Source organism: Pristis pectinata, chromosome 26 (assembly GCF_009764475.1).
Source record: "Pristis pectinata isolate sPriPec2 chromosome 26, sPriPec2.1.pri, whole genome shotgun sequence".
Taxonomy (NCBI): Eukaryota; Metazoa; Chordata; class Chondrichthyes; order Rhinopristiformes; family Pristidae; genus Pristis; species Pristis pectinata.
Window position 1 is genome coordinate 22284123 of NC_067430.1, and position 18640 is coordinate 22302762.

Sequence of the window (18640 nt, forward strand, 5' to 3'; positions counted from 1 at the left end):
CTGTTCACAGTCTGCCCACTTGGATTTCACGGATCCAACTGTCAACACTTATGTGACTGTAGAAACAGTGCAGCCTGTGACCCTGTGACTGGCCGGTGCTTGTGTTCAGCTGGGTACCATGGAGACCACTGTGAGAAAGGTAATGGACAAAGCGCTTTGTGGTTTACAGTCACACAGATAAGTCTGTTGCATTAACCATGGCCACTGTCCTCCACCCAAGCCTAGTTCTTGATTTGGCCATGTGTGGCTCCCAGCAGTCACTGAGTTTCAGAACCAGACAATGCTTCCCAAACTTATGGCATTAGTACATTGTCGCTGAGTCAGTACGCCGAGATCAGCTACTGTCAACATCCTGAGATGTGTCTCTTCTCTCTCACGCTGACCACTGTTTAGGTGGTTTGTGGTGCTGTGTCACTGATCTGCCATTAATTGGGGTCTTTGCAATGGAAGCGTCACAGAAACAGCCCCTTCTGCCCACTACATCCGTGCCATTCGTATCCATCTATACAAATCCAATTTCCTAGCGCTTGATCCACAGCTTTCCATGCCCTGACAATTCGTGCCTATCTGGATACTTGGGAGAGTACCTATCTCCACCACCTTCTCAGGCAGTGCATTCCATATTGCAACCATCCTCTGGGTGAAAGCATTTTTCCTCAGATACCCTTTAATTCTCTAATTACTCACCTTAAACATATGCCCTCTGGATTCAGACATATCCATGATGGGGAAGAATTTCCTACCATCTAGTCTATCCATGTCCCTCATAATTTTGTACACCTCTGCCAGGTCTCCCCTCGGCCTCATCCACTCCAAGGAAAACAAACCCAGCCTATCCAATCTCTCCTCATAAATGAAAATTGTGCTTGCCCTCAAGGGCTGTACTATCTGCCCTGCAGACACTGGGGCCATTGAGTTCCATAGGAGCCTCAGCTTTCTCTTTCTCTGGCCCACTGCAGAATGTGAGCAGGGACAATATGGAGACCACTGCCAGCAGCTGTGCGACTGTGAAGGAGGCGCACCTTGTGAACCTGCAACCGGACAGTGTCTCTGCTCCCCAGGGAAAACAGGCACCAGGTGCGACATTGGTGAGTGTTGTACGGATTACCCTTATTCCATGCTTTTGATATTTCTGGACTCAAATGTTCCAATGTTTTCCTAACCATACACCCACCTTCCACCCTTTGTAAAACTGAGACTAAACTAAAACTCCAGCTCCCACCCATCCACATTTTCTCCAATCCAACAATAGCTCATTTAATCCTCTCACCCTTAGCTTGAAATCTCAGTGGCATGCCCTGCATATCCCATAACCTTCTCCAGTTCTGTAACCTTCCAAGAACTGCAGCATCTTGTACATTCCTAACAGGACCTGGGCAGCTAAAGGCACAAAGCTCAGAAATCCTTTCCCTAATGCTCTCTATCCTCCAAAGGTACTGTTCATAAGCATTTTGGCCAAGTCAGCACTCACCTGTCCAACTGTTACCTTCTTATCCATAACTTGTTCCTGTGAAAATCTTCGTATACTACAGGGGCTGTATAAATGGAGTTAACTATGTTACTCTCTATGTTAACTCTCTCTGATATTTTACATTGATGACCCTATCACTGACTGTTCAGTGGGAGGAAAGTTTGTCCTTTTACAGCTTTTCATAATTCAAAAATACCTCAGTTAAATATCTTCTGGCCTTCCCAAATGTCAGAGGGAAAAACTGCAGCATCTCATATCAGCACCTTACAAACAGGCATTGATGCCTACCCACAGATTAAACATGAGGTAGAGAGGCCAAACTTCCAGCTTCCTTGTCAATAAGAAACAGCTTGACAGGAGGCAGTTATCAGAGTTTACCTTCAAAAAGTTGAGGCTCCAGCAAAGGCCACACTTTGTGAGTAATGGCATCTCCTCCTCCCCTTCAGATTGCCGAGCCAATCGCTATGGGCCCAACTGCTCCTTAAGCTGTGACTGCTCCAATAATGCCCGCTGTGACTCTCGGAATGGACACTGTACCTGTCTGGATGGCTGGATCGGACCTACCTGTGAGGAAGGTGAGGAGAGATGTTGCCCATCATTGCTGTGGCTGCTGGCTAGACAGAGGAACTCATCTGGGAGTTCTGTGAGGTAAAAGGACTCAGGAGAGGTGTTCACAGTGGGCTTGATTCTTGTCCCTGCTTGGTGCAGTGTGGAAACCATTGCCTCCAGACCAAGAGCGATCTAGTCAGCTCTCCAAACATGGCTGATCTGCATCTGGCAACCTCAATTCCAAATTTCCCCAGGAACTCAGCATTTTTCTTGAGGACGGAATCCCAGATTCCCACTAATTTCCCCAAACAAACAGTCAGACCTTGAGTGACCATGATGTGAACCCAGCGTGTCACCTAGTTCTGTGCCCATCCCAATCCTGTCTACTGTCGGATGAGGGGCAGGTCCCTCACCAGTTCCTCCACCCATGGTCATTTTGAATTCAGAGAACCACATTGTCACCTTTTCCTTTGCCCTTCTCAGTGGTGCTGATTGCTGCTATTTGAGACCATAAATTAGTGCCTACAGTACTGGTCCCAGGCACTTTCTGAGCTCAACAGTGAATGTTGACAGATTATTGAACCCTCTCAGGATCTGTGAATATCAACTAAGCTGAAAGATGACCTCAATGGACTCTCCTCACTGTTACAATTCAGGAATGTGTCATTCAGAACCACAGTACCCCTCAGAAATGAGCAGTACATTGACAATAGTGCATGGAGTGAGGTTCAGGTCCCATACCAGATTCTTGGATTCTTGGTCATTGGGACGGGATGGGGAGCACAGCATGTCGGGGGTGTGGGAGTGGTGGGAGACAGGGTAGAGTTAGGGCAAGCATCACATGGTCAGCAGTTCAGTATTTAAACCAAGGCCCATCTGCCCCATGGTGAAAGTATCAGGCTCCACTGCATTGTCCCTGGAAGAGTGGGGGAATTTTCCTGGGGGCACCTGTGACTGCACGTTCTCCCCAAGCCCACATGGGGTTTCCCTGGGATCCTCCTGTTTCCTCTCACATTCCAAATATGTGCTTGTTAGTGGGTTAATTGGCTGCTGCAAGTTACCCTGAGTGTGTAGGAAAATCATAGGGCAGTAAGTGGGCATGAGAGTGAGAATATGTTACAGGGACATAAGTGGGCAATGGGATTGACCGAGAGCCAGCATAGGCTCAGTGGACCAAATGGTCTCCTACGTTGGGAGAGGACCTGAGAATTGTGCTGTCTGCTTTCAGGAGGACCTCCGAAGCCACCACATCACCTGCAACCTGCTGCCCTTAGGAACGTGGTACCAGAAATCAGCTCAGGGCTGTAGTCACCTCAGTGAGTGCAGAGGCAGCTGTCAAGGAGACTGCTTCTCAAACTACATCCCTGCCAGAAGACAGACACCACTGAAAGAAGAATTATGGGACCGCACATTCGAAGAATCGGGCACGAGTCCCATCATCATTCAGGCCATTCAGCTAATATAAAAAAAAAGGAATTGCTGACGGATTTTTAGGACTCAGCCTTGCGTTGTGGTCAAGGTCCAGGAGAAAAGGAGGTGTTCGAACCCATGGCTTTCCCATCTCCTTGGAACCCTGAACGATGAACAAGCTCAAAATTTAGGCTGATGGAAATATTCTTGATACCTTAAAGACTTTTCTTCTACTATAATATACATTATATATAACTTTATTTTTATAAAGCAAATCCCAAATGGACCAAATCACTGGGATTATTAAGATTACAGGTTGGTTTTAATCCTGGCACAACACTAACTGACCGAGGAAGTGGTTAAACATCATACCTCAGTTTGCCATCCAGTGTTGGCTAGAGGGTGGCTTTTTCATTTCGGTGGGAAGTTTGCACACTGACATCAAGACTTTGCAATCACTACAATGCAGCAAGGGAGCAGGAGCTCTGCAACAGAGGCCCAAGGATTAAGGAGGCAGCCAGTGTTAAACATTAGCATCTGCAGACTCTTGTTGGCAGGGTGAATGGAATGCGACAGTGTTTAGAGAATGTATCTCTGACATTTAGACACCCACCAGTTCCCACTATAACCTGCTCAAGTCCAATTCTACCTTCAGTATCTGTTAGAGTCCATCATTGATCCAGTTCTGACGATGCTTCTTGTTTCATTCACCAGCTCGGGGCAGACTGTTCCCTGTTATTGTACCTCTGCAGTCCACAGAAAGGTTGTGACTACATAAGTCAGACTGAACTACAGTAGAATGGCTTAATAAACTCTTGTCAAAAGGCTGAACATGAACAGTCACAAGGCCTACTCTCATTCTTCCCTTTCTCTCTCTATGTTGCTTGTGTCTTTGAATTCCTCAGGTTCTGTATAAATTTACAACTTTTCTATTCCCTATGCTGAAATACAGATTCCATCTCCTTCAATACCTTCCTTTCCAGGCATCACAACACTGCAGGTCCTCATCAACTCCTGTACACTGCACCCTTTAAAACAGACCTATTTCTGCTTTACTGTTACACCTTGTGGCCGGGTTTAAGCAGGGCATCTCACCCCTTTATTTGCTGCTCTCTCTGGAACCAGGACCAATCATAGGAGCTCCCCATGTACCACCATTGTTTCTAGACCAAGGGAACCAGGGCAGGGTGAAACCAAGGGGTGGAGTGGAGCTCCATTTTAGAACAAAGACTATTTCACCCACCAGTTACCTGCCGTTTATTGGGAACTGTGCAAGTGGTTGAACTTAAGAATTCATCATCTGACTCTTCAGAATGGTTGTAGAGAACCAGTCCTCTGCTCTCCAGCTTGCTTTACGCTGCACTGTTCTCGAAAAAGAATTGGGCTCATCAATGACATTTCCTCTCCCTTCCTCGATCGGCCAGCAGGCCATTGGCCTGGCTTTGGCTGTCAGGACAGAGTCGCTGCTCACCTGACCACTTGCATCCCCTGGTGGAAACTTGCAAAAGGAGGCTAGAGTCAAAGACACTGGCAATTGTCCAAGCCAAACCCCAAGCTTAGCCAGCTGTCAAAATACCAAATATTTCTGACATTCAGAAATGTTCCAAAACTATTTTGAAATAATAAAATTATGGAAGAAAAAAATAACAATGCTAAAATATTTAACGTTTAAAAGTATTCAAATGAACTTGATGTTAAATATCTAAAAATACCTACACTTAATCACTAGTATCCATTCTCCCCCTTTAGGGCGAGTGGAGGAACGCTGCCTGTGTCATGTCTAACCTGGTGTCCTCTTATCAGGTTCTCCAGCTGAAGTGCCGCTGCCTTCTTAGCGCCCTGGGCTTGAGGATGACTTACCACCACTCTAGTTCTGTGGCTGCTGAGATGGCTGTTGAGTCATGTGGGATCTGCAGAGTCTGCCACAGGTGGGGCAGGTTGGTGCTTGACAGGGCAGGCAGGTGGGTAGTTCAGGAGGTAGCACACTCCTGTCATTTACACTTCAATGTGTTCCTGATGCAAGGGCACAAGGTCCTAGAAATGTGCAGGACAGAGGTCACTGTTGCCTGGCTTTGTGCTTAGTTTACACCTTAATCATCATATACTGTTCTTCAGAACGGTAAAGGCAGTGACTGGTGAACTGAACATAATAGCAAATTGCATCATCAACATCTGCCTTCAAGAGCATGGCTGAGATATGGGAAATGGTCCACATTTTCTAATGGCTTGTCATAGACCTTTATTGTTAGGGGCAGGTTGGCAGAGGACCTTTGTTTTGCAGATGTTGAGTATAGGGCCCATCCCCGGTACACTTCAGTGAATACATTGACAATGACTTGGAGCACCATCCCTGAACACATGCATACACAAGTATTGTCCGCAACTGTAACTTGATGACTGAAGTTGGAGTGACTTTGGTTGTGGAGTGGAGGCAGTATAGGTTGAACAGTCCTCCATTTGCCCTATCGATTAGTGGGAAGTTTATTGAAGGCGAGGTGCTGAACTGAAGGGTAATCGTGCAGCTCTTATAAGGCTCACGATTTACACATGGAATCCCCAGTTTGCTCGCACTTATGTGAGGAAATGCTGGCAATTCCACAGATAGTCCAGTTTGACAGTCAACAATTTCTTGATAAGTTGCTAATGTGCTTTAGTCCTCCTAGAGTTCCCATTTCATACTCTGAATGGCAGGAAAATAAATGAAGTCTTCTGCCTCGTGTCAACTGGCACTACAGGATGAAGTGAGTAGATGCTCAGAGAGAGATTAAACATCTCCCAAACACCAACCATTCAATTTAGGAATAAATTAGAGGTGCTATTATGAATATATGAATAAATTATCAGGTCATTTGTGTTTTACTCAATTTAATGTGTTGTATACACATGGTTTTCTAATGAAAATATTTGTATTCCTGCATACTACAATAAAAGGAGTCTGAACTCACCAATCCAATTCTCTTCACCAGCAATGTGGAAATGAATTTTGCTGCTTGCCATCCCTAGGGATCCAATTTCCCTTGAATCCTGCTTTTTAGCAAGTTGCTTATTCATACATACAGTTATACAGCATGGAAACAGGCCCTTCGGCCCAACTTGTCCATGCTGACCAAGGTGCCTACCTGAGCTTGTCCCATTTGCTTGCATTTGGCCCATATCCCTCTAAACCTTTCCTACCCATGTACCTGTCCAAGTGTCTTTTAAAAGTTGTAATTGTACCCGCCTGTACCACTTCCACTGGCAGCTTGTTCCGTGTACCCAGCACCGTCTGTCCGGAAAATGTTGCCCCTCACGTTCCCTTTAAATCTTTTCCCTCTCACCTTAAACCTATGCCCTGTAGTTTTGGCCCCCCCCCCCGGAGAAAAGGCTGTGTCTATCTACTTTATCTATGCCATATTCAAGGAGCAAGTTGTTATTGACCTTCAGTTACTGGGTATCTTGCCATCTCTATTGTCTTATATCAAAGTGATTCACGGAACATTAGTGACAAAGTAAAATGCAGGAGCAGCATTGAGCACAAGTTGACACAAGAGTTACATAGTGAGATAATTAGAGCAGGTGACCAGAAGCTTGGATAAGAGGTTGGTTTGACAACACCTTTAGAGAGAGAAGACTGGAGAGTGAATTCCAGAGCTCACAGAAGTGATTCACAACATCTAGCTCATGAAGAGTACATTTCTTTCTGGCTTGCATAGGACCTAGTGCTTCGTGCTTTATTGTTAATTGGCCCGGAGGTGGTTTAGTTAATAATTGACAGGTACTGGGACAACATGCAGCCACTGATAAGACCAAGTGACTCACTGGTTGCAGAGTCACAAGCCTCGCCCCGATGGATCCAATTGAATCCCTGTCTCCTAGTCAATCAGGAGGAAGGACGCTTTCGAGTCAAAGAGAGAGACAGCACAGAAACAGGATCTTTGGCCACAGAGTCCATGCCAACCATCAACCACCCATATACACAATTGTTATGTTAATACCATTGTTTTTTTGTTCTTCCCACAGTCCAATCAACTCCCCCAGATTCTACTACTCACCTACACACTAGCAGCAACTTACAGTGAACAATTAACCTACCAACCAGATTGTCTTTGGGACATGGGAGGAAACTGGAGTGCCTGGAGGAAACACATTCGACCACAGGGAGAAGATGCAAACTCCACAGTCAGCAGCAGACATCAGGATTGAAGATGGGTTGCTGGAGCTATAAGGCAGCAGTTCTACTCACGTGCCGACTGCTATGGTAGAAGAGCATGAGAAACAGGGAGATAACTGGAAAGATGTGAAGCAGGGTGAAAGAGAGCATGAGCACCAGATGGCAAGGGAGCACAGATGGGAAGGCCTTTCAAGAACGAGCAGTTTTGCATCGAGGACCATGCACCTTCCAAGACTGAGACACAAGAGACTGCAGATGCTGGAATCTGGAGCAAAAAACAAGAACTCAGCGAGTCAGGCAGCTTCTGTGGAGGGAAATAGATAGTTGATGTTCCAGGTTGAGACCCTTCATCTGGGCTGAAAGAGGGGAGATAGCCAGTATAGAGAGGGGAAGGGTGGAGTAAGAGCTGGCAAGCAATAGGTGAGGAGGGGTCGAATGGTAGATGGAGTCAGGTGGGGGAGGGAAGGGCGGAAATAGAAAGGCTGGGAGGTGATAGGTGGAGGCAACAAAGGGCTGCAGATGATGGTATCTTGAGAGGAAAGGAAGGTGAAGAATGAAATAAGGGAGGTAGCAACGGCAGATGGAAATGGGGGGACGGGACGGCGGGAGGGGTGTGTGGATGATGGGCAGATGGAGTAGGTGGGGAGGGGAAAGAAACTGGGTGACAAGGGGCTGGTTGACAAGAAGGCTGTGTGTGAGAGGACCTGGGTTGATGAGGAGGGTGAAAGGGACAGAGGGGGAGAAGGTTACAAAGGAACTCAAAGTCTGCCTTACATTCACTCCTCAGTCCCATCGGAGCAAGAGAGGTGTAGCTTTCGAAAACTGCCAAATCATAACAGAAGTTTGAAATTTATTTATACATTGTTAAAAAACTAAATCTTCAAGACTCTGTGGCATTTAATTAATAAATATTTGGCAGATTCCAATGCATCTAAAAGACTGCATGGGTTGAGTTAAGAGTTAATCTCAAAGTTAAAGTGGGCAGAGAAACAGTGTCCCACAGTGCTTTGAACCCTCCAGGTTTACAACACTGGGATCAGTCAATCTCAAGCTTCTGCTCGCTGGTTTTGGAAAGATGCCAGGCAAACAAAACCATATTCAAAAGTGAAGCATATTCACTCCCACGCCCATGAGAGACTGGGAATGAAGTTACACAGGATGGTGATAATGAATCAGTAGTCCACGCTGATGATTCAGTGGTTGCCACTCAGCACACTGGAGAGAATGGAAAGCGAGCTCACACTTCCCACTGCCTCCAGTGAGGGCACTGGCTGCCCTGGCAGTGAAACCCACTAACTAGCTGACAAAGGGTCCTGGTGATTTACACACATGGGTAGGGAGTGGTTGGAATACTGGCCAATCTTCTCTCTCCTTCCATCTCTTCATCCCGTTTCCCCATCCCCTAAACTGAGAACCTTTAACAAGGCAGAACCAGGAAGGGAACCCCCTCAGGAATGCTGTGTGGTGGTCTGGGGGTGGAGGCACTCTTCCCAGCAGCTCGATCCATACAGGATCTGGGGGGAATCACCTTACACTCTCTATGGAGCTAGAGCTGTGTCCCCTGAGCTGACAATGGTTCTAGGCTGTTGAGAAAATAAAAACAAAACGTTGGAAATACTCAGTGTCTGTGGAGAGAGAAACAGAGTCAACATTTCAGGTCAATGACCTCATCAATGTGAAACATTAGCTGCGTTTCTCTCTCCACAGATGCTGCCTGACCAGTTGACAATTTACAGAATTTTCTGATTTTATTTCAGATCGCAGCATCTGGAGTTGCTCATTTTTCACAGTGTTTAGATTGGTTTAAGAAATGAATAATCTATCTCCACCCCAGCACTGTTCATGATAATGGAAGATAATCAAAATCCAAAGTCTCCAAATCTGGGACTCTGATGAATCACGTGTTTCCTATTCAGAAAATGGAGGTTGCAAAGTGAGAGCTAGGAGCAGGAATCTTTGTTGGTTAGTTGTTCCTCAGCAACTGAACTGAAGGTAATGAGCATTGTTCACCCTAACACAGTCACTCTCCCTTCACCCACTGCCCCACTTACCTTCTCTCTCCTCGCACACTGCCCTCATTCACTCTCTCTTTGCCCCTGCCCTTCTCACCCACTGAGCTTTCTCATCCTCATGCCAGACCTCACACTTACTTATCCAGCTGCACTCACTTGCTCTCATTATCATTTTAAGGAGGTTGGCTTGGGAAACAGTTTTTACTCAATTTCCTGCTTTACAAGGCACCCTGATTGACAAGAGTGAATGATCAGTGGCTTAGTTCACTGGATTTGGATCTACACAATAAACGCCACCACTCATTGACTGATCACAGATTATACAAACTTTCTACAACTGTTTTAAACCCACCCAGACTGGGTATGAAACATTCATGACGGCATAACCTTAGAAATGTCTTTGAACTGAACCTGTCCTGAATCTATTTGGCATCACTGGGGTTAACTCCAAAACCCCAACCTCTCCCAATTATTCACATGGGCCCTGAGTTTAAAATAACACATAACATTTCAAATTACTTTTCTGAAAGTGCCTTATACGGAGCGCTCACAAGCAAGTGAGATCGTCGACATGAATACCAATCATTTCTGGTCACCATCAAGGAGCACATGTAGGAATTCAAATTTGGCTGCCTCTGATGGAACATGTTAATTGCACACAATATTACATACATACACTTGTCTCCTTACCAGGCTTAAATAATTGGTGGGCCCCTGCAACCCATTGCAACAGACTTAGCTCCTGGGAACCCTGAAGGGCATTTGATGATTATTTAGCCAATGATGTGATCAAGGGGCAATGTGCATGGTCATGAGCAGCAGATGTGGAACTGCAGCCCAGAACCTGTTAAAATGGGGACCCAGTGTTATGCCGCGGGGAGGTGGAACTCTGGTCTTGATGCAAGAGCTGGACAGGGGTTGGAAGGTTGGCTAAACATCAGTTTCAATTCGCAGCCTCTCCATTCGCTGGACGTTTCGTTGCACTGCGATGTGATTCGTTATCTCCTTGGCACACGACTCGGGAAACCAGCCTCTCTCCCAATCACGTATCCTCTCTCCATGGTACCAGCCTATCAGAAGGAAGGTAAAATCCTATTAAAGGGGCAAGCTCTATAGAACAACTCATCCAATGGGAAGGTGCATAACATAGGGGGTGGTTTTTAAACAGGAGACCAGCATTGATGGGCTGTTCTATTTTCCCCAAATGACAAAAACTATTATCAAGGGCCAATACACTCACTGAGTAACTTCAACTGAGAGACTTCAGGGGCATCTCAGATACTGAGCAATTTTCTGCTCTCATCTGACACCCTCACCTGACTCCCTCTAGTCCACAACCCTCCCCTGGCCCATAACCAACAGCAAGGCCCACAATGCAAGGGCCTAGGCCAACCATCAATTGTTGGGTAATGACGTTATGATGCCTACCCCAGATGGATATCCCACTATGGTGCATGCAGTGACTGTTATGCACAAAGCCAGGGATCTGGGCCAAGGTGCCATTGGACAGCAGGCATCAACAGGGCACACGACTGGCGAGACTCCAGCCAGCAACAGGTTCACCGCCCCAGACCTACCATCTACTTTCTGGAGAACGACCACCACATCTGCCTGCTGCAGCGACAGCTCATCTGGCTGCTTGGCCAGATGTGCTTTGATGATCTCCACCTGCAGGAGGCCTGGGAGAAGAAAAGAAGAAACAGTCACTCCCTAGCTCCTTAATGCAATAAAATGTTTCAAGACATTTCACAGAGGAAGCTTTCAGACAAACATCGACAAGGCAGAAAGCATGGCTTTAAATAACAGCTTAAAAGAGGATGGAAGGTGCAAGTGATGGAAAGTTCAGGGTCACCGCAGAGGGACAGGTTCCTCCTTCAACAACCACCCACAGCCAACAGCATTAATGTGATTGCCAGCTGTTTGCTTTTTACTGGGAACTTCCTGCAAGTAGGTCAGCCAACTTTTGGCAATGAAGTCCAGCTTGTAGAATGTTTCCAGCATCACATGGGGATGGGCAAGGGTGCATCAGGAAACAGGAATTTCTGACCTCAATGACACAGCAATGTCCCAAAAGGTCAAGGGAAAGTATATTTTGGGATTGGCAGTGAATGATTAATATTTCAATCATCATGGCTCTTAAATTCTGCTTTCAATCAGAATGCAATGAGACAGGAGGAGAGATGGCCATATATTGGAGAGGGGGTTGTTGCTGCTGAGAAGTTGCTGCTCAGGAGGGGATCAGAGGCTGGAGATCGCAGGGTGTTTTGGGGAAGGAGTGCCTCCTTTCTGTCAGTGTGGGAAGCCACAATCTCTGTTGCTGCCACACTGATGTACCAATCTCTTTACCTTCTTTATTGACGAGGTCATCTTGCTTCTTCAGGAGGGCATTGATCCATCGAGCTCGGTCACTCCTACCATGGAAAGAAAGTGGAGGGGCTCACTCTTCTCCATAGCCCGAGGGCAACACATAGACGCAACACAGGCTTGACCAACCCTGATGTTTAACCCCATCCTCCCCAACCCCGTCCCCTGGCACCACACCACAGGCAGATGGGCACCCAAAACCCAGCATATCTGCAATGCTTCTGAGAACCAGAAGATGGCAGTGTCTGACCAAAATCTCCAGTCTCCCTGAAGCTCCACAAGTAAATCCCCAATCTGATCTCTTTAGCTGGAAAATGATCGTGTCATTGATCAGGAATTCTACTGTTTCTCTCTCCACATTGGCTGCCTGATCTGCTGAGTGTTTCCAGCATCCTCTGTTTTTTTTTAAGGTAACTGGAACAGGAGCTTTAATTGTAAGTGAAGGGAGATTTTAGTGTATAGGGCCTTGATGAGACAGCACCCAAGAGTACTGTACTATGCCGTATGCCTTTAGTGCAGTGAAAATTCACCAGATCAATTTCCCATGAGGAGTTTGAACAGACTGTGCTTACAGTTTCTGGTTAGAATAATTCAATGAACTATTCTCAGGGGGCTGAGAAATTGTTTCCTGCAGCTAAAGTCCAGAACTAGGGGCTGTTCCCTGGACAACAGATTGGCCATTTAAGAGCGAAGACAAGGAGAACACGTTTTGCTCAGGAAGTTGTAATCTTCAGAGCAGTGTGGATGCTCAGACTGCAGTACACTCAATAACTGAGGTCAAGGAATATTGTACACCAAGGGATACCAAGAGATGCAGCCACATTCCTGCTGACTGGTGAAGCAGACTAAGGGGCAATATGCCAAAGCTAACTTCCACTCTTTTGTTGTTAAGTGTTCTCAAGGAGACCAGTACTTACCACCTGTATAGGGTTCTCCTCTGGTACCAAACCCCACTGCAGCCCCACCAAACGCTGGTCCACCCTCTACCACCCAATGTGGAGATGGGACTGCAGCTCCAAACCAGCTCAGAGCTCTGGCTGGGAGTGAGTCTCGGTTGGAATATCCATAACACTGACACTAGCCAAAGTGACCCTGAACTAGAAAACAGGAGGGTAAATGCACCAGGATTGTTGAGCCCAAGGTCTGTGCTGGGACCTTTTTCGAAGGATAACCTGTAGAAATAGTGGTGGGGAGGGGGTGTGGGCAGGTAGGGAGAGCTTGAGCAGGAGCATCAACTTTGCCTGTGACCATCAGTGTGGTTGAATCAACTGCCCACATCTAAATCGGTAGTAAAGTCAGGCTATAGAACAGCAGCCAACTTAGGAGGGAATGGAGACAGGAGCAAAGAACAGGGGGGAGAGGAACCAGACAAGAAGAGGGGGGGAAAACAGGAAGAGAGATAGAGAATAAGGTCGGAAGGAGGGAATGGAGGATAGAGAGGAAGAGAAAGGAGTGAGGGAGGGAAGGGGAAGGGAATACAATGGAATGGGGAACAGTCTGGGAGGGATGGAACAGTATGTGGGGAAGGGAAGTGGTTGAGAGGGAGTGAGGGAAGGGGGAGTGGGGCAACCTCTGGCTGATGTACTCACAGCGAGTCTGTGCCAAAGACCATTTTCTCTAGTTCGCCTGCACTGTTCTTCTTCATGATGATCTTGAAGAGGTACAGGTTGGAGCTGGTGCGAGGGAGTGTCCCACCCCCTGTGGCCTTCCCCGGAGGGGAGTGGGGGGAGTCGTTGCTCTCCTGGGCCTCCACCTCCAGCTGGTCCAACATGGCATAGTCCTGCACCATGTAACTCTCCTCACTGCCGAGAGGGGACAAAACCATCACCAACAACATCATGAACACGCCCTTTCTCCACCCACACTGGCCGAGCACGGGGTCACTCCCTGACCCCTTCCAGTCTGCACCACAGAGCTGCAAAATCTTCCAGCACTCTCCCAATCACCAGGAGAATGGAATCACATGACCAACCCCCGACCACAAGAGTCCCTGTGATGTCCACCCTGTGGGGAGTCTAGAGAGAGGAGGGGGCAGTGTGGATGGAAAGAGTTGGGGTGTGGGGTTGGAAGGCAGGGCTTTTAACCACCCACAACCAATATGGCCCAGTCTCTGAGGCAGAACTGGGATATCCCTGGTCCCAGACTGATTCATCCTGTTATTCTGGGAGGGCAAATGCCCTGTCCAGCTGAGGCAGTGCTAAGCAGAGGGTCCCACCCAGGTTAGGAGTAGGAGAGGTACAACACTGGCTCCCAGTGGTATTGGCTCACATGTATCGAGAAACAGTTGTTTTCTGTGCCATGCAGACAGGTCATACCATACATAATTACATCAAGGTAGTAAAAAGCAGCATGGTAGTGTAGCGGTTAGCGTAACGCTTTACAGCACCAGTGACCCGGGTTCAAATCAGGCCACTGTCTGTAAGGAGTTTGTACGTTCTCCCCGTGTCTGTGTGGGTTTCCTCCGGGTGCTCTGGTTTCCTCCCACATTTCAAAGCTGTACGGGTTAGGAAGTTGTGGGCATGCTACGTTGGCGCCGGAAGCGTAGCAACACTTGCGGGCTGCTCCCAGAACACTACACAAAGAGAGGTACTTCACTGTGTGTTTCAATGTGCACGTGACTAATTAAGATATCTTATCTTATAAAAGAAAACGGAACACAGAACATAGTATGCAGTTACAGAGAAAGTGCAGTGCAGGTAGACAAATAATGTGAAATGGCCACAACCAGGTATATTGGGAGATCAAGAGCTCATCTTTTAGCATGTGGAGGGAGACAGAGCCAGGGGCAAAGCTCTGGATTACTGCCCAGTAACAGCACTTGATCAGGAGACCAGACCCAACCAGGCTTTTGAAAGGTTTAACCCAAGTCCCAACCCCAGTGGGTCCCCAAAGCCCAATCAGACAGGGCCACTTAGACACCATTAGGGGTTCAACAACCAAAGCAATACAGGTTCAGTGCCCACTCCCTCCCACACAGTCCCCAGGCTCCGAGGGAGGGTTGACAGAGATGGCTACCTTCGTTTCCGGGTGATGATCAACACATCGTTGAAGAGGAAGAAATAACAGGTTTGTTTCCCAAACACTTTGCCAAAGATTCCAGATTCCTCCACAAACGTAAGTACCTCCCCTCTCTTCTGCAGCCATCGTGAAGTGGAAATCAGAGGGAAACCCTAGAATACAAGACAGAGTCACTGACAGGGTCTGGTGGGGGTGAGGGTGAGAATGAGGGTTTACAGCAAGGGGGGGGGGGGCTTAAGAAGCGAGGGGCGAGAGCAGGAGTGGGTGAGGGCCGAGTATGGGGGAAGTGGGAGTGAGGGGGTGAGCAACCAAGCAGGAACAGGGAGGTGAGGGGTGGGATGGGATGGGGTTGAGGGGTGAGAGGAACAGGTTAGGGGTGAGAGGGCTGAACCAGGAGAGAAGACCCGAACCAGGAGAGAAGACCCACAAAGTACAGGCAGAGACCGATCTGAGCACCTACCTTGATCTTCCCAAAATCCAGCTGTGTCTGAATCGTGTACATCTGCTCCGTCCTCTCCATCTTCCGAGCTCCTTCATTGCACATTTTCACCAGCTAGAACGGAAACACAAGGGTGATGGGTGCACAAGCTGATCACTGGGCTCAAGGGTCAGCTTCAGGAATTTGAGATTCCACGACTACAAAAAGCAAAATGGCAGGAGGAGAACCAGTGAAAACTGAACAGCATTTTCAAAGTAGCTGACGTAGAACCAGCCGGGCGTGGAATTCAGGAGGACAATGGATTAGAAAATGCAGGAGGCTGCAGAGCTGCTGAGATCCTGAGCTAAAATATTCCAGCTCCTGGACACTGGGAAACTGAGGCAAAAGAAATTGCCCCACATTTCTTCACAGGTGCTGCCTGACTTTCAGAGAGTTCCCAGCATTTTCTGATTTTATTATCGATTCCCAGCATCTGCAGTTTTCTTTTTCGTTATTTTCACGTCATTGCCTCCCCAGTTGCAGTTCCTTTCCTCTTAGGCAGAACCCCAGGACCAAAGATGACTTATTAACTAAATTTAAATTCCACAGCTGCCACGGTCAGATCTGAACTCAGATCTCAGGTTCGTTGGGTCAGGCCCTTGGATCACTGACTTGGCAAACCTGCTGCTTGCTACAACCATTCCTAATTGCTTTCTGCATGTTTACTCTCAGTCATTGATGTACATGGACACCAGGTCAGTGAATATCTTTCACTCTCGCACTATTTAAATAAAAACTCTGCCTTTTTATTTTTCCAACCAGAGTGGATGACCTAAGATTTTTTTTACGTTATGTCCCTTCACCTATTCACTTCACCTCTCCTTGTTCCCCGAGCCAATTTGCATCCTGCATAAAATCATAGTCATACAGCAGGGATACAGGCCATTGGGCCCATCACTTCCATGCTGACCTGTGGGCACCCATCTATAGTAATCACATCTTCTAGCACTTGGCCTGTGGCCTTTCATGCCTAGGTGATACAAGTGCTCATCTAGACACTTCTTAAATGCTGTTAGCAACTCTGCTTCCACCACTTTCCCTCTCAGTGCATTTCAGGTATTCAGCACTCTCTGGATGAAAAAGGTCCCCCTCAGATCCCCTCTAAATCTCTTACCCCTAAATCTGTGTCCTCTGGTTTATTCACCTCTGATAAGGGGTAAGTTTCCCGCAGTCTACCATAAATATACCCCTCATAATTTTTATACACCTCAATCATGTCCCCTCTTAACCTCCTCTGCTCCAGGGAAAACAGACCCAGCCTCTCCAGTCTCAGCTTATAACTGAAACGCTCCATCCCTGGCAACATCCTGGTGAATCTCTTCTGTACCCTCTCCAGCACTATTACACCTTTTGCCCAGGACTCAATTCAATACGATAGGTGGGCCTCAATTTACGATCTTATCCAAACAACAGCACCTCCAGTAACGTGGCACTCCCTCAGTACTGCACTCACTAGGGCCATAGACAGGTCTGAGCGGTATCGTTCAACAAGGACGAGGAGTGAGACCCTCAGCAAAGCCTGCCAGACTTGAGCAGGAAATAAATGTTGGACAACCTCAGGACTGAGAGAACTTGCTGGGCGCAGGAGAACCAGAACAGCTGAGCTGGCACCCATCCCTCCATCCCTGCTCTGGTGGTGCAGGGACACTGGCTGTGGGAGATGGGGGACACCGGTCGTACCTTACTGATGGCCTTCAGTGCTCGAGTGGCTGCATCATATTCCGCTTGAAGACGATTGGTTTTCTGACAAATCGTCTGAAAGACAATTGATGAAGGTTTAGCGTGAGAGCACAGATATCAAAGTGTCAATGGTGGCAGGGATCGTTCCAAATTCAGGAATCCCCAAATCCAGGCCACTCCAGAAAGAGACAAGCACTTGCTCTTTTTCTCTGGCTGCCTCCTTCCTCCGAGCTGCCCAGGAATCAGGAGTTCAAGGCAGCACAGGTCAATCCACACTTACCAGCACAAAAATAACCTGAGAAATTACTAGGGAACTGTGGAGCTCAGTGCTGTGTGGGCAGCTCACTCTGTATTTAAAGGGTGTGGAACATTCCCCCAGCAAGGGTCAACAGCTTGACTAGTTTGGATGCAGTCTCAAACAGCAGAGATCAAGACTCCATACATCAGGAGGGACTGTTGATCCAGAGTACACCTCTCGTCCAACAGTGTCACTCCCTCGTAATTACTACCTTGTGCTGGCTCTCCTAAAGATGCTACTGGTTACAACTGAGACAAAATTGCGATATGACCAACAAGCATCTGCCTCCAACCCCACAAGCTTGTAGGTCTCTTTCTGATTGACTTGGTATGGTTGGGTTTTCATGTAAACCATTGCTGGAGTAGGGTACAATTACCTGTTGCTTTTCACCCTTTATTATACATCACATGAATGATGCCAATGGATAGTCAGCCCTGAATTTAGTACACTCCCACTCTCAACATGCCCGAAATTTCCCTACACCCAAGGCATCACAACGAAGTGCACTGACCAAAAATGGCAACAAATTAGCATCAAGTGAGCTCCCACAATCTGCAGTGTTTAATGCATTTTGGTGCTGTTGGCCATGGGAGGAATGTTGGCCATGAATCTGAGGTGTGGGGAGGGAATATGGTGGTAATGGGAGACGGTGGTTCCTTACATTTACCAAGTCAAGCCCTGCCACCCCAGTGAAGGGACGGGGGGACCATTAAAAACAATAAAATGGAGATTCCACCTCACCTTTTCAACAATTCACCCCAACCCAATGAAGACTCAGAATGCAAATTCCAACACAACTGCACCTTCCAAGAGGCAAAGCAACCCCTTCACGTCTCAGTTTAAAGGCTCTGCACTGGGGATTCACTCGCATCGTTGTGGGCAACCACTTCTTAACAGGGTTGGATAAACATGGGAGGAGGCTCGAGTGAAATATAAAGAGCAGCATTGAGCAGACGAGTTGAATGGCCTGTATCCGTACTGTAAATACTGTGATACTGGTACCAAAGCCACACTTGGAATACGAGTGGCCCTCTCACACCCTATTCCATAGTGCAGCATTCCCTCTTAACCTGCAGGGCAAGAGTTCGGCAGAGGTTCACCTCAATCCACCTGTATGCCTCAGGCAGGTAGGCCTGAAATGTCAAGGGTCTCAGCAGTTCCAAAGCCAGTCACTCCACTCCCCTTGTCCACTTCACAAAGCATGGTCAAA

General features: G+C 47.4%; 2 protein-coding genes across 3 annotated transcripts in view; one reads left to right on the plus strand and one right to left on the minus strand.

Annotated features, from left to right (window-relative positions):
- Window positions 1–8067, plus strand: part of megf6b (multiple EGF-like-domains 6b) — a 326118-nt gene extending 318051 nt beyond the window's left edge. Inside the window, exons 35-38 of the mRNA XM_052039029.1 lie at window positions 11–139; window positions 960–1088; window positions 1918–2046; window positions 3249–8067. Of these exons, the coding sequence (XP_051894989.1) occupies window positions 11–139; window positions 960–1088; window positions 1918–2046; window positions 3249–3328 (467 nt within the window). The 3' untranslated portion in view covers window positions 3329–8067. The remainder of the gene's footprint in view (window positions 1–10; window positions 140–959; window positions 1089–1917; window positions 2047–3248) is intronic.
- A 136-nt stretch (window positions 8068–8203) lies between these two features.
- Window positions 8204–18640, minus strand: part of arhgef16 (Rho guanine nucleotide exchange factor (GEF) 16) — a 31519-nt gene continuing 21082 nt past the window's right edge. For both annotated transcript variants that reach the window (XM_052039030.1, XM_052039031.1), the window contains 7 exons: window positions 17133–17207; window positions 15435–15527; window positions 14972–15126; window positions 13546–13758; window positions 11939–12003; window positions 11170–11271; window positions 8204–10662 (listed from right to left, as the gene is read on the minus strand). In XM_052039030.1, coding sequence (XP_051894990.1) covers window positions 10523–10662; window positions 11170–11271; window positions 11939–12003; window positions 13546–13758; window positions 14972–15126; window positions 15435–15527; window positions 17133–17207 — 843 coding nt within the window. In that variant the 3' untranslated portion in view covers window positions 8204–10522. The remainder of the gene's footprint in view (window positions 10663–11169; window positions 11272–11938; window positions 12004–13545; window positions 13759–14971; window positions 15127–15434; window positions 15528–17132; window positions 17208–18640) is intronic.